This window comes from Diaphorina citri, unplaced genomic scaffold (genome assembly GCF_000475195.1).
Source record: "Diaphorina citri unplaced genomic scaffold, Diaci psyllid genome assembly version 1.1 scaffold183, whole genome shotgun sequence".
NCBI lineage: Eukaryota > Metazoa > Arthropoda > Insecta > Hemiptera > Psyllidae > Diaphorina > Diaphorina citri.
The window spans coordinates 13,229-29,819 of NW_007377620.1; the positions used below are offsets into that span (position 1 = coordinate 13,229).

General features: G+C 35.4%; 1 protein-coding gene across 1 annotated transcript; it reads left to right on the plus strand.

Annotated features, from left to right (window-relative positions):
* The first annotated feature begins 1,300 nt into the window (after positions 1 to 1,300).
* Positions 1,301 to 16,036, plus strand: LOC103505582 (interferon regulatory factor 2-binding protein-like B). The gene is made up of 5 exons (XM_008469921.3): positions 1,301 to 2,495; positions 12,232 to 12,480; positions 13,509 to 13,598; positions 14,483 to 14,685; positions 15,021 to 16,036. The coding sequence occupies exons 1-5, from the start codon at positions 1,601 to 1,603 to the stop codon at positions 15,144 to 15,146; spliced, it is 1,563 nt and encodes a 520-aa protein (XP_008468143.1). The 5' UTR covers positions 1,301 to 1,600; the 3' UTR covers positions 15,147 to 16,036.
* Positions 16,037 to 16,591: the final 555 nt, after the last annotated feature.

A 16,591-nucleotide genomic window follows, 5' to 3' on the forward strand; every position in this document is an offset into this window, starting at 1 on the left:
TACACAACTTGGCATCTGGGCAACGATATTGATATGACTACACTATTTGCTATGATTAGAAATATCCCTAGATGAATACTGGAATAAAATGAATGGTAAGTTCGGAAGGTTCTCCAAACTGGGGACCCAGGTTATTTGCCCATCTTGTTTTATGATTAATCGGGCACTGGGTATCTAATAGGTACATCTGCACTAAACTTCTGTTTATTTAAGTAGAAGCAGGTCACGAAAAAAGCTCAACATCAATCTTTGATCAATGAGGAAATACTAATGTTTTCGTAAAATCTGTTGTAGTGAAACATAAGCTATAAACTGTTGAGGTATTTCAGCCCATTGCTCTTTGACGTCGAGATTTTCAAAAATTGATCATTTTCCAAAACAACTCATGTATTATACCAACGTAAAATTTGCCACAGTATGCTCGCGCTGAATTTTTGTTCGATTTTATTTACGTACTCTTGTTTGCTACGCCAAGTATCAAATTTTGCAAACGTGGCTCTCTCGTGGCTTTGCGAGTGGGAGCTGTTTCTCAAATTTAACATGGAATTTGTTCTTCTCTTTATAATATCAGGTTGAAGTTTCAATATTATCGTCACTATTTTCAGCCCAATTTTCAAAGGCTGTGGTGGAGTTCCTAGAGATGAAAATTCACTTGAATAAGCTGTTAAATATACACTTAACTTTTATCCCATTCGGCCCTGGGATCTGAAAGCCTCACGGATCAAATTCATAGAGATGTGAGAAAACACTCCAGTGTATTGCTCAGACACTCAGTGAACAAGTTGTAATATTAAAGCCAAACTCGAGTGTTGTAAGATATTTTGAGACATAGTCAGAATTGATAAATTTATAGGATAAGGAAGAATAAGTCAGAGAAATCCCTGGTCTATTCATAATGAAGAGTTCTGAGGTTCGAGGACGATGTAGTCTCTAATGCAATGTTCAACTCTATTCCAGGAAAGACAGAACGGTTCTACCAAATATTAATTCAAGGCAAGTGCTGATTGCCGCGGACAATCTCTGCCATCAATCTCATCATCACGTGATCCATCGTCCGTGACAGCCAAAATAAATCCGACAGGAGGAGAAGTAGAAGGGATAAAGCGTGCAGTAACCTGCTCAACGTGACGATGAAAACCAAACGTCTGGGAATGATGATGAAAATCTATGGAGCGAAAGTGACTGCCTGCTGGCGGCAATACAATGGGGCTGCGCAGTAAGCTAGTGCGCAATCTGTGACGTAGCCAGAGCTCGCACTCCCCTCGTGACGACTGCAGTGCCCCCTGCCGTAACTGCTGGCAGGGTTAGTATTGCTTGGTCCTTCATGCGAGCAGGATCCGTCACTAGTGCGTCAATAAGTTTATTTATATAAATTGAATAGTGCCAAAACAGTGGAGATTCTCATAACCTGTATATTTAAAATTTACGGATCTTTTGTTAGACTTTCGTATTTTGTTTGTGTTGTGTTTCGCGTTTTAAAGAGAAAAAAAAAAAATGTGTTTTGTCTACACCAAAATAAACTGTGTTAACTTGAGATTTCGATTGAAATGTCTTTCATTTAATGAGAAATATTTACTGAACAGAATTTAATTTTGTTTCAATGGTTAATATGTCAACTATGATCCAAATGGGAGGCAAGCGCCAACATTGTTATCTATGTGACTTGCCCCGCATGCCCTGGGCAATGCTACATGACTTTACAGAGGCAGTATGTAGGGGTTGTGTGAACTACGAGGGCGCAGACAGAATTGAACTTGTTATAGAAACCGCACGACAGATGAAGCGAGCTCATGGATTTCAGGAAAGTAATAGTAGAGGGAACACAAGTACTTCTAGCAGTCATCACCACTCGAGCAAGTCTACTGGAAACCTGCACAGATCCTCCAGTACCAGTTCCCATGATACCTCTCACCAGAACGGTGCCACTAGTCTCGAGGTTGTGGGCCTCCCTCCTGCCGCTCATGTGTCAAGCAGGCAACCTCAACAACCACCCTTACATGCAAGTTATGGTACACTTCATCATTCCAGATCTGGACTTTTGTCCGAGTATGTTGCCCCACCTCCTCCTAGCACCACGCGTGCTGCCATGACCAGAACGCTAAGCTCTGCACCTAGTGAGGGTGAACATGGGGACATGGTGTCTAGGACAGTGAGGGTGCCATCTGCTCACCTAGGTACTGCACATCACTTACCTCGGGCTACCAACAATATACCTCCCCAGAGTATGGGACTCAAGAGAGGTCTGTCCACCCCCGCAGAGGAAGATGAGACACATCACCCCCATCAGCTACATGCCAGTGGTGAAACACCCGCAACTAAACGAATGTTGAGTGTGGAAGAGCAAGGAGCTCATGGACCTAGGCCTCCCCTTACACGAGGAGAATCCTTACCTGCTGGTAGTCTGGCAGTAGTTGCTTTTGATAGGAACTTCAAAGCTGATCCAAAACATCCGATAAGAGCACCCTCATTCGATACAGCAACCTTCAAACCAAATGGTGAGTCAGTGAGTAGATAACACCTGGGATATCTTGGATTTTTGCATCTCATTTCTTTTGTTTTACTTACCTTTCACTTTAATTTATTTCCTGGTTAAAACCAAAGTCCTTACCTTAAGAAAACTATCCCTTACCAAAGATTATAAATACAGTATAAACGTTTGAATTGGAATAGAGACTAAATTAAATACAACTGCCAAGACTAAACAACACTGGCTTGAAACCTAGATCAATGAACAAAGCTAAGATAACTCAATGGGAAATATCTCTGACAGCCAAAACAAAGCTAGACAATTTTTTTATATAAAATAAAACTTAAAATAGTGCCTTTTTTATAATTCAGTTTATGACAGGGTCTAGTAATATCCCTGTTTATCGTGACTAAAAACACTTCCGAGAAATTACAACAATTTTCGGGAAATCAATCCTTCCAGTTGTTTTCAACTTTTCCCTTTATTTTTTCTTTTCTGAGAGTTCTTGTTCTTTTGCATGCCCTATTCATTCCAGTTATTTACTGTATATACCTTTGTATAGTAGTTTATATTTATTTTTAGTTTATTAGATAGGTATACACTTATTTTGTTGATTATTATGTAGCAAATTTTCATGGTAATAAAGAGATAGGTATAATTAATTTGTAGTGGATATGCCCAAAGTGCACAACTTTCACACAATGTAAGAGTAAAGTAGAAGCCCCTGAATTGTTTTTAGTGGATGCTCCAAATTTATTAATTTTCAAATGCATCATGAAAATATTGGTTATGAAAATGTTACAAGTCTGACTTCATCTTGCATCATGCCTATCTATTATTTTTTTGACCAAATGGAATTTGATTTATAATATTGTAAACTGAGTACCTACATTACAATACATTCTTCTGTAATCTGTTTTGTCTAGTCTGATTACAGATTCACCTATTTCATACTACTTACTAATTGATTTATTTACATTTTTGTGTTATGATTTCAAATTCAAGAACTGGTATTTTGAATAGTCAATGAAACTCTTATTATAATTTTCGCTCTGTTGCGGTGCTTTATGAATTTTATTACCTTGCACTTGAAACTGTCTCTAATTAACGATTTGTTTACATTTTTGTAAGTATCATCATTACCCAGCAATTATATTATGAAGTCCTTGTGGCTTATGACATACCTATTCGTTTTATGACTCAGGTTTTTGTTGATTTTTCCATGTCCACATGTGTTCAATACAGATGATTTATGTAGATACATATAACATAACTGACTTTGATTTATCAACACTTGTAAAGTATCGTGAACTCAACACATCTATCATTTTTCTGGCAGAGTTAAATACAATTCGGAGTATTGTTTGGTCTCGTGTCTGTTACGGTGCTGATAGTAGAGATAACCAATCCGTCCTCCAAGATGTTCATGTGAGATCCAATTACCTAATCTGAGAAATTAAAATAAAAAAATGAAACAAATGTCAATTGCAAGGCAAATTTAAGTACATGTATGATATTTTCATGCGAATATCGACTGGGGAACCTATAACATACAACGTGGACCTAGGGGTTAATCCTATAAGGTAGTATTTTACGAGACAATGTGCTGTTCAATTGACGTGTCTGTTGGGAGTTCGCCAGTACCTACATGTACAGAGTACACAAACATTCCACACCCAGAAATGGAGGAATGGTACAAAATGAGAGGACGTGTATTACATAATTGAGTACCTACCTAGAACCTATTCTGATAGTATTACCGAGATAGAGACATGGCAAAAAATCCGACTTATACGTCCTTGAAACCGTTGATTTAACCTGTTCGAACCTGAATCCCCCCAAAAATAGTGTCATAACACTCATATCGTCTGTATCAAATTCTGTGAACTTTTATATTATTACTTAATGATAGAGATCCCCCTTTGAGAGATAACGAGGAAAATCTGAAAGTTATGCAAGAGAGAAGAATAAATTAACTTTATTTTGCAGAATGTTTGTGAAAAAATATATGATTAGAGAAAAAGTAGAGTGAAAGGAAAAAAAGTCCTAATCCCTACCATGTTGTATAACAGCAATAATACTTTGTCTCAAGTTTCAACGATTTCCATTGGGATTAAAAGCAATCAAAGAGGAAATCCCACAACTTTGATTAGGTACTAGATAAATTATCTCAGCTTATCGTCATGTGATTCATTGAAACAGCAGAATGGAGTTTAATCAGCAGAATGGTGGCTGTTCTGTACAATGTTATTAATCACTGTTCTACCGTTCTTTCTCAACTAGTAAACTATTAGTGGAGACACACAGTCACTATGCATCTTTCTTTCCAGAAAACTAATAATTCATATTAGCAAAAACGCCTTATCAGCATTTGTTCTTATCGGTCAATCAAAATAGTTTCAATGGGTGATAAAGCGGTCTACCTTATCAGCTATGTTAATTTTGATTTTATTCCAAACCCCTTAGTCGTATTTCTTATCAAGGAAAAAAAGTGACTGCCCACTATTTAACAGTTTATACTGGCCCAATTAATAATAATAAATTAATCAACTGATTATTATCAAACCCTTTGACACATTCAAGACATGCCACTTATTAGCCCTTTAAGAGAACTAGCCTGGGTGTCAAATGCCAAGCCGCCCAGCTTTCGAAAAGTAAGTTTATGTTTAAAATGGCTGGAAGTGGAAAGAGATACCTACACATGAAAACAAAATAATGATCTGGAACTGAAAAGAAGATAAACTAATAAAGTGGGCCAAGTCCACTTTTTGAAGGGAAAAATTACTGTGGCTTTTGCTTCTGAACTCTTCAAGTTTTCCTCGTGTGACGGTTTGGATCAATAATCGGGATGTTGTGATTTTTATTACCGTCGACCGTTTGATTTGCCAGAGAACGCCCAATTTGTTGCTCTAAAAGGGTGCCACCGCACGACGCGCAGGGCCAAAAAGAAAAGTTGGAAATCCCCGGTTTAAATTATTGTTCATGAAATGGACAGACCTACCTGATATGGGCATCAAATGGTTAATATAGGGGCGTTATTGAATTCAGTTATGATCTTAGACAGTGATAAGACAGCCACTGTTGAATGTGTACGTTGTGATCAGAAAACTTCTAATTTAGCTTCATGCCAAGTGAAATGTCACAGAAGTATGGTGTGTTCACACAGGATGCATTGCTTTATACCTCCACAGTTTCATACAGCTGGGCAAGTTTAGCAACAAGCCAAATGGTTTATGATCTTGCATTTTAATTCTCATAATAAGTTTACTAATATGGCCAAAGTTTTCAAAATTAATGAAACGCACTGCAATCCTCCAATGGTAATCTCAACTAGTCTGAAATCAAGTAATATTTATTACATTATTTGAGATTTTAGTCAATCTCATTATTCTCTTTAGAATCTCATTATTCTTTCCTCTGATCTAATGTTTAAAAGAGCTATTTTCGGAGCCTGGGGAAATTAGAGTTCCAGTTTTGATAAAAATGTTTATTTTGAAGTTTCTTCGTCACCTTTGGCATAGAATCTAGGCATATTTTCACCGTTACTAATTAGAAATAAAGTGACAATTGCTAATTCCATGACGTTATGGCGAGTAACACACAGGTGTTTTGTAAAACATTATTCTATTCCATTCTATTGTAAATATGAAAAACGCTCTATTTCGAATGACACAAACACGTGCTTCGGATGAGTCATTCGCTCACCAGATTAAATTAAGGCAGACAAATACATAGGTATATTCAGCTGTGATGTTTAAATAATGATGAAAAATTAATTACTTCCAACAGCCCATCAAAAACTTTTTTAAAAAACGAGAGACATCGACAGTGCTCACGCAAACTAATGTTTTCCTGATGTGTGTTACTTGCGTACAGTCACAATTTTCACCTTCTAGTTAAACACGGTTTTTCCTCATGCTGATCTATTTTCTACTCGTATCAACAACTGAATAATGATAGTATTCTACTAGATTCTACTAAACTGTATAGTTATGCAATAATTCACATATTTCTAATCTTCCTTGAAGTCTTTGAGGGATCTAGATAAATTCGGTCGTTTGACTCTTTGTATACTGTCAGCTTTTCTTCTCTTGAAATACTCTTATTATAGGAAGGTTTATTATTCAACTAAACTAAAAGAAATGGTTGCATTTTTTTTTTTTTTTTTTAAAGCAAAACGCAAAGGCATACACATAAATAATTAATCGAATAAATTATAGGTATTCCTCAGATTTATTTTCACACCTCACCGACTTAACACTTATGATGTTCATCCCACGTACCCCACGTGTTTTTATTTGGAAATTCGAACAGTTTGTTCGTCCTAATGATGTGTTGAGTCAGTTTTTCTTAGAACTTTCCGACACCTCCATTCGAAATAGCAATTTTGATTGTCCATTGTGGAGCAGATGATAATAATTTTACTGTAGGATTTTGGGCACGTGCTCACATTTACAAATATAGCTACGTAGATCTCACTAAAGCATCAGCGAAAGCAGGATCTTTCAGGTGGTGTAAATTCAAGACATCATTTGAGCTTCATATACTATACTGTGAAAAAGTACTTGTGTACTGAGCTGCAAGAAGAAGAAGAATGAACAAAAATAACTTGGAAATTTAATTTACAAACTAAATAAAAAAAAAGTTCGTCTAGACTTCACAACAGATGTTAAGAATCAGCAAAATCACGGCCAGACAGGTTTTATGTCTTCCGCGGACGCCATATGTCACGAAGGGTCAGAAAAGTCACCAGAAATATCACTATAGATTTTCTTTTGACGTGGATTTTTTTTTTTAAATTATTTTTTAATGACTCTCGTCATCATCATAAGGAATGAATTAAACTGACCTATTTATGTCTCGTTATGGTGGAAAATGTCAACTATCAATCAATTGAATTTACAAGTATCAATTATGAGCTGTCTGTTTCATTTTTGGCTTCAGAAGGTTTATTTTTGGTTTTACTAATGGTGCTGCATGATTTGTTACCTATTATGCGCTTTTAAATTTTTGACACTTTTCCAGAACTTCTTCCTATTAATTTTCTGTCCTCAAATGTAGTACCTATTTGGTTTCTTGTTTGACATCTTCTTCTTCTTTTGCTTTGCCATGTTCCCGTTCATACGGGGTGGGCAGCCGCTATAAAAGAATTTCTTGTTTACTATGAAAGAAAAAAAAATCCTTAGTGTAACACCACAAAAGTTTTGCACACTAATGAAGATCTTTTATTTTAAGCCATTCTTTCTTGCCGAAACTTTATGCTTAACGGAATGTTGGATTCTACCAGATTCTCTTCCACTGTTATCTACGAATCATATTTATTGGTATTATTAAATATCAAATTGTATTATAACTAGATGAAGTAATTGCGACGCATGCCTGCAATTATTATGATAGAAGGGGTGAAATAATTCCTGGGATTTCCAGGTAACATTGGTATATGTATGAACAATCAGACTCTGGGATTCTGAGAATCATTAGTTGCATCTAATACCAAAAGAGTCGGTCAAGACCAAGTAGGCCTCTACAAAAAAGGACTTTGAACCGATTTTTTTCTTTCTTTTTTAATAACAATATAGTCATGGAAAAGCAGTCATGAGCGATGCCGATGGAGATAATTGTAATATTATGAACCTCTATAAGTCTGTAGTTCTAAACCATTAGGAATGAGTAATGAGAAAACTATTAGGTTCAGTTTTGATTATGAACATCATTATTGAAATACATGTATTGTAGCCTCTTATCAGTGACTTTTGATAAGGGACTTATCAGTGACTTTGTGATATCAGCTTCAGAACGCATGATCTCAAGCCACTCGACTGGAGTTGATGAAACATTGTAAAAAACGGCTTTTCTTCCGTAAACACAGATGTTATGTAAACTGTCAGTCTGTAAACGGTTGTTTTGGTCTCAACTAGTATAGATTCGTATAGGACTATAGGTCGATACACGTTTCTTGAAAGCTGTCCATATTATGCGAAAAATCTTAATGGAGGGACAAACCAATATATAATTACCTATATAACCGGATTGTTTTCAAATTTTCCAGATCGAGACAATTATTGTAGGTATAGGAAATGATCAATAATAGCCGCACAACTCTTTACATAATTTGGAAGGTATTCAATTTGTATTTTAGGAAATACGGTTTTATTTAGGACTGCTTGGTTCCTATTGAGAAAATTAGCATTTATCTCTTTTTGTTATCTTAAATTTTTGCTCAGTAGATTTTCCCATTTCCCTCTACTCTAGTATTCTCGAACATTTTTATCTATTTTTAGTACATTACTCAGAAGGGCATTAATTTTCTTCATGTCTTTAATCAGTTTCATTGTTATGAGTTTATTGTCATTTCATAATTTAAGCTCACTCTTTTAATTGCTAGAGCAGCATTATCTTGCCATTCGTTCCAGATAGTAAAAATTTCATTTTTATTGTAAAGAATTTCAATGCTGAAATGCGTCTAGGTACTGCCAGTCTAGCCTACACAATGAAAAGGGCATAAAAAATACTTTTGATTTCATATTTTAAATCATGAAATCATTTTTTTTTCTTTCTTGTTTCCATTCAGGTTGATTACTGCCTGGATATTGAATTGATCATTGTTCAAACACAATTCGTCAGATATGTTCCTGTTCAGGTGAAAAACGTAAATTAGTTCTTCCCCTCTGCTCAATCTAAATCATTTTTTGTTCGTTATATTTGTTGTGAAGCTGAGAGCCTCTTCTCAATTCGTTTTAAAAAAAAGTTCAATAATAATGACCACTGACCAGGTATTAGGAATTAAAGGACTCTTAACAAAAAATGTCAAAAAATCTCCTAGTGATGTACCTGTAGACATCACTCGATTGCTGTGCCGGATGTACAAGATATTACTGCCACCTAAACCAATTTCACAGTTTGTCATCTGTCACTCATTTCTAGTCGATACTTCCCAATCCCAATATTCTCACTAGACAATGTTCATTTTGTTGATGATAGGACGTCACACGCACCTATGGCTGTGAAAGAAAAAGTTGACCTCCAAAGAATATTAAGAAACGAACGGAACCACGAGGGGTGCTTGGTCGGTCAATGCTATTCACTGTGACGATGATGAAGTAATTCCAAAATGGCTGAGAGAAAAAAAAAACATTCGGGAGCGAGCTGGCAACGTTGCAGCGTTCTCTAATATGGCAATATGGAGTTTGTGACGTAGACTTTGTCGGGTGAACGAGATAGCAGTATTCCTACGCTGCACTCCACTACGTATTGACGCCACTAAAATAGGGGAGATGCCTGGTGACGTCACACCTATCTTGTTCCCTTCTCTTCTAATCAGTTTTTTTCTTCGTGTAATGGTTTTTGTTATTTTTTACTTACTCGATTATTAATACCGCTGAGGAGAAATGAGTTCACCATGAATATTATGAGGCACAACACTTCTCAACCTTGTGATTTGAGCTTCGAGATCAGACTGAGTTTGTTTAGACGTACCTACATGACATTAGCGTGTTACTGGTACGTCATGTTAATAAACTTCTTAATGAAACTGAACAAAAGTGAATCCGTAAAATCAAGAAACTACTGAAAAATTGAGCTTTATAAATTCCAAGGAGTTTCTAGGGGAAGTTTTTTTCGACATACAAATCGTATAAATGAGAAAGTTTTTTCCCTTCTCTGAGTGAGAAAAAGAATTGAAGTTAGAGCTACTACTTTTAGTAGTCTAGAATGTTTTTCTTTGGGTGTTCCCAAACTTTTAAATTATGTTGGTATTATTGATTTCTTGCATTTCAAGTGTACTCTACTTCTCACGTCCTTCATAATGGACTCACCCAAAGTCTAGGAAGGAGTTTTACCTTCTGTCAACCCAGTTCTTGTAACACCCCCGTCAATGTTTCTAAACAAGGCACTTGACTTACTTTCAGTAATGATTAGCAAAGTAGGTATGTAGAGTCCCTTTGGACAACTGGTTAAATTATGCATTTACAGATCTTCGACATAGTAAACAAGTCTTACAACTTTTACCAGCCTTGCAATATCTTTGCCTTTCAAGCCTTCAAACGTTACAAAATAACTTTTTTTGTTGGTATAAACTTAGAGTATAGAAGTCAATGGAGGACAGGTTTGTAGATACTTGTTGTGCTTGATGACAATTTATGACATGCCACTGCAAAGGATACAAATGGACATTTATGTAATCAATAAAGCCTAGCGTAGCGTGACCAGAGAATTTTAATCATGACTTGGAGCTACGGTGCTACGGTTGTTCAAAATGGTGAGAAGTAATAAAACTATTGAACCACCAGATTCATCAGATTTTGCAACTGAATCATTTGTATGGAAACCAGTAATGGGTCCAACGCGCAGGAGTATTTTAAAAGAAGACATTATAAAGGTTCAAAAAAAAATATATAAGAACAAACTGCCTGAAAAGCTTTTTCATGTGATGAGTCTTAACTAAAATATAATCACTCGATTTTGCTCATTATTATTATAATAATAATAATAATAATAATAATAATAATAATAATAATAATAATAATATCCATGAAAAAGTTCACCAAGAATTTCATTATTATTGTTTTCCTTTACTGGTTTGAAATCATGCGTTCTCAGCCTGATATCGCAAAGTCACTGATAAGCGGTGATAAGAACCCTTTATCACTCTGCATTGTACTTGGTCAAAACTTCTCCTGTAGTTTTCCTAAAATGGTTATATTTACATAATATCGTCAGTGATTCTGAATAAGAATCATTTTATTAATTCTTTGATTGTACTAAGGTCCCATTGGACCATAATCCAATCCAATGAAAGGTTTTTATCAACATAGGCCGATTGGTTTATAAAATGTGCCTATTCTATATTTGAAATTTTATCCTGATACTGGCTTAATGGTTTTCTATTTTTCACACATTTAAATACTGTAATTGAAAGCACAAAATAATATGATGTTCTATAGCATTTTACAGCACCTCAGTAATGATGAAATGCCCAAACGCGAAATAGTCAGTGAACTCTTTCAGCTCCGTAGATATTACCCAACTCAATAGGATTACTCCATAATTTGCATAATCATTAGAAAACCGAATCACAAATTACATCATTGAGACAATTCTAAACACTTCGTCTTGGACAGAAACCATTTCTTACATTCCAACAACAATCCCTCCTCTAGCCGATCGCGTAATCTTGGCAGACACGATTCCCCTATTTAGAAAACAAACCAATATGTAAACTTGTAGAGAAGAATGAGACTGGTTGTAAACTAGATTGACGGGTCCACCCTTTCTAGAAAACCGGTTTATGTTATAAAATCCAGTCTTACCATTACCTAACGGGATAGCCCGATGCTAAATTACAACTCGTTTTTTTTTTTATTTCTCCGATTTGCTTGTGTTGTTGTTTATTATTATTGTTTAGTTCTTTGCCTGAAGTCTAGATGAAGACCATGTTGCTTTACTTGTACATATCTTGTATAATAGGTACTCGACAGAGAGAAGCGAGTATTCAGAACACATTCTTGTACAGAAGGAAAGTGTAATTTTTGAACTTGCTTCAGGAAATATTTTTACACGGGAAAATAGACGTATAATAGTGTCAGTCGATTAGGAAATATATTTACCTATTATGATGATGAACTACGTACGTACTCTTGAAAATATTATCGATAAAATGAAACTCCTAAAGATATCTCCTCCGTCTAGTTTTTAGCCAAATTCCTATAGGACTGGTCTCTTGATGTTGTTAGCTCTGTACTCATACTTCTCATTCTCTCCCTCAGGATACACCGCACCATCACTCCCAGCGGCAGGAAATGGCTCCAGCTCCCCCCTAGGACCAAGGACAGGCTCTCCTTCAGATTCACCGCAAACCCAACAGGGGAACAACGGTCAGTCCCCGATGGCGGCTCTTATGTCCGTAGCGGACAATATACCTCCTGGCTCCCCAAGGAGCACAGGCGGGAGTCCCCCGGGAGCGAACGCACCCCGATCCGCCTCACGGGGATCACAACACTCACCAAACTCATCAGGTGAATATTAATCCTTTTAACCTCCATAGTATGCTTTTAGATAGGCTGATGAGAAAAAGAAATATTAGTTGATGTGCCGACAGTTCAAACATTTTCAAAGTCAAGTCGTGATGAAAAGAAGAGTTAATATCAATAATTATTATATTGGTGGATGTGTCAAAAGTACCAATTCAAAATACAAGATTTGGGGCACAATATCTATCTAGCCGGTATAGAAGTTCATATTTGTGGATTTTCCAAATTTTCTCACAATTAGTGATGAGAGTAAGGAAAGGAATTATTGGTGGAAGTACCTATCATCAACGTGGTGAGAGGACCTAAATACAAGTATTTCATAATATATTATTATTTATTTTTATTTTTTATGTTTTTAATGAAAGTAATCTTTTCATATTTGAATAGACATTTAATGAGGACTTGTGTTACTAATAAAACGTGTCATGTTCACATACCTCTCAAATAAAGTGTTTAAACTTAGACATTGGGGAAAATGAATAAAAACCTAATGATGTTTCGGCTTATCTTGCTGATAAGTTATCAGTAGCATGAGTCTGGAAGCTGATAACGTCTTATCACTTTTACTGATAAGCATTGCCTTCACCAGTTTTTTTAGATAGCCGCATCGTTCCGTTATGAAATTCTCTTACAATCTCTTCCATACTGATGATTCTCCTTATTGAATTGTCCTTTGATTATTTAGCTGGGTGATAATTTGGAAAACGAATATGGGTCTTACCTGATTACATAATTTGATTTCAGATCGAACTTTTTTGATTTCAGATCGAAAACACATACCTAATTAAACCTAAACGAATTTTCAAGACATTCATAAGTTTTTTTTTTGTTTTTGTTTTTTGTTTTTTTTTTTTTTTTTTTTTTTTTTTTTTTTTAAGGAGCGGTGTTAGCTATAGGTATTACCAATGCTAAGCTAGCGGTATCCAATATGGTTTTTCCCCGATACATAGTAATAATTAATTGTGAATAATAATTACATTAATTTATTAATTACCATTTATTTCTATTTCCAGGTTCCTCAAGTGGCCGCAGATCTTCGGGCAGTAGACATGTAAGTTCCACTACCGTGACGTCATCAGAAGGAGGCGCCAACAATATTTCAGGTAAATCATCAGATAAACAGACAAATAGATAAATTGTCCATCAAATAAACAGACAAGTAGTTAAATAAATCAATAAAATTGAAGGTACCGTACCTATCGGACATTAAAAAAAAAAAAAACAGCAACGGGAGCAATATCAGAAAAATAAGTAAATAGACACCTTTAATCTTACTTGATAACCAATTTACTTACTACTGTAATAATTAAGTAGAAAAGTCAACTTTCAACGTTATGATAATGGACTTTAAACCGCATCGGTTTCGATTTATAACACTGCACATTGCCTAATTAGAAAAGATTCCAGGCGTTCACTAAATTGATTTTCTTTTCCGTACGTTAGATAATTCGTCAAAATTCAAAGTCCTTCGTTTGGAAATAGATTTTCTTCTACAAAATAACGAATACGGGGATAATACAGCAGAGCTATTCACACAGCAAAGGATACCCGTATGTTCGTCACACGTGCCTTTTACCTTTCCTTTCTCTTAGAAAATAAAGGTTGCATGTGTCAGTTTTACACTCACGCCATATGACCTACATGAATTCGAAAGCCCTCCGTGGCTCCGTGTTACCTTTTGCCCTTTGCGAATGAGGAACAGACTGGGAAAGTAAAATCTCACACAAAACAATGACCTGTGATTTAAAAACGTCATAGGGTTGAAATTCCCTACCGTCGAAAATTGGAATACTTTTCAATAGCTCTGAAAAATGGGGTAGAACGGTAGGTGAAATCTAAAACCACTTGTTCAGGGAAAAATATAGTGTAGAAAAAAATATAAAAGAGCATTTTATAAAAAATAATAGTAATAAGTGCTATGAATTTTTAGTTCCCCTCTACCCTCGAAACCCTTCAGAAGACTCAAAGTTGCCATTCTTTCTTTCAGGTGTAAAGGAAGAGCCCGCAACGCCGGCCCCTACAGAAACCGGGGCCCCCACCCCCGTAGCCAACACAACTACTCTGAAATGTACCCTGTGCCAGGAAAGACTAGAGGATACCCACTTTGTGCAGTGTCCCTCCGTGGCACATCACAAATTCTGCTTTCCCTGCTCGCGGGATAGTATCAAACGACAAGGCGCAGGAGCAGAGGTAAGAATGAAAACTAAAGAATAGATCATATGATCAATGTATCTACTTCTAAAAATTAAGAATCTAGAAGTATGATAGAATGTTATATATAATGTAATTTATCATTCCAAAATACAATATTATTTTGTGCCAGTTAAAGGTTTGTTTCCTTGTAGCCTTTCTTACATCCTGTAGGATATTGCTCCGAAATCCCTAAGTTTTGAAAAACTCTCCTAAAAACAAATCTCGGTTTACCTCGAAAAGATCCCAACTTTATTAGATTTTCTATTTATTTGTTTATATATTTATTTATTTATTTATTTATTTATTTATTGTTTGCTTATTTCTTTTCCCAGGTGTACTGTCCCAGCGGCGAGAAATGTCCCCTCGCCAATTCAAATGTACCATGGGCTTTCATGCAAGGAGAAATCGCTACCATTCTGGGAGAAGAGTTTAAAATTGCCAAAGATAGAGAAACTTAAGCCAACATCCCATCTGTATGAGAAACAACAGACACCCTTGAGGGAACCTTAACAGATGTCCCCTTGAGAGAATAGCAGACGTTCAGTTGAGTGAATTTAGAAGATGTCCCCTTGAGTGAATTTGGCAGACGTCCTCCTTGAGTGAATCTAGAAGACGTCCCTTTGAGTGAATTTAGAAGACGTTCTCATGAGTGAATTTAGCAGACGTTCCTTTGAGTAAATTTAGCAGACGGTCAATTGAGTAAATTTAGGTTGGGTCTCAAGAGTACAAGACGGGAACTTTGTATTGAGTTTTAAAACTAGCAAAATATTTTTATTGATGACTAACAATAAAGATATTTTACTGTGTTTAATTTTTTTCTTTTTTTTTATTTGGTATCATTATTTATTTAAATAATAATAAGTACCTACAATAATGTAACTAAGCTATCGAAAGTATCTAGGCTAGAGTACTAGGATTATTCTGATCAAAGAAGATTTATTATTTCTCACTATTGGGACTAAAGACTGGATATTCAATTTAATTTGCGGGGATCGAACCCGTAGCATCCTAATATTAACAGGTCATACTAATACAGGTCTGGTGTTTAGGTTGCATAATTTGATCAGATAATTTTTGGAGTCTAGTGGATATTAAATCAAGGCTAATATAAATCCCAATTGCTTGGTTTTCACTTTAGTACCTAGCTACCTATACCTAAACTCCGTAGATGGTAGATACCTAATGTAAATGCAGTACTTCTGTTGCTGAAAAATATCCTCATTGCTAGGAACCTTTACAACAATACATAATGTCATGTTTTTTTTTTTCTTTTGAAAGAGTAAACAATAAGAGTTGGTCAAATTTAATTCAGTAATAAAAGTTGAATTTAAAGGGAGAGAGAGAGAGAGAGAGAGAGAAAATGTTTTTCTTTTGTGATTTAAACTTTGTAAATATATCTATCATACTTTATAAATATTATGTAAATAAAACCTTTGCAATAAGAACCTACATATTAATTTAATATTTAGGTATTTAGTTCATAGACAAATAGACCATTTATATTAATTTAATAAAGGTTAAAAATCCCAAGTAGATTTATATCCAATTTTAGAACTGTAAAAACTAGTTTTGACGCGTCTTTTAGAACTAAAATTTAATAAAAAGCTAGTAATACCAAAATAATCAGTAGACGTTTTCTCTTAAATTCGAAAGCCTGTTTTTTTTTTTTTTTTTTTTTTTTTTTTTTTTTTAAGGGCAAAGTTTTTTTAATTACGCGTAAAATACTTCAAATGCAGGGATGGAAAAGGCTGGGATTATGTTTCTATCTAAACATTTGAATAACTTTTAATATTATATCATATTAAACGCGTTTCTACCACCCTGGAAGCCTTGGATTTAACCTTTTATAACCTAGTACCTAGTTATGCCATTTCAGGGACGTTTCTTTCCCCTGTAGGTATGA

What these genes read in the sequence shown, in the direction of transcription:
- LOC103505582 (XM_008469921.3), top strand. Translation starts at nt 1,601, where the DNA reads ATGGTTAATATGTCAACTATGATCCAAATGGGAGGCAAGCGCCAACAT. An exon ending in AGGCGCCAACAATATTTCAG is followed by an intron (nt 13,599 to 14,482) that starts GTAAATCATCAG and finishes TCTTTCTTTCAG; the next exon opens with GTGTAAAGGAAGAGCCCGCA. An exon ending in GACAAGGCGCAGGAGCAGAG is followed by an intron (nt 14,686 to 15,020) that starts GTAAGAATGAAA and finishes TTCTTTTCCCAG; the next exon opens with GTGTACTGTCCCAGCGGCGA.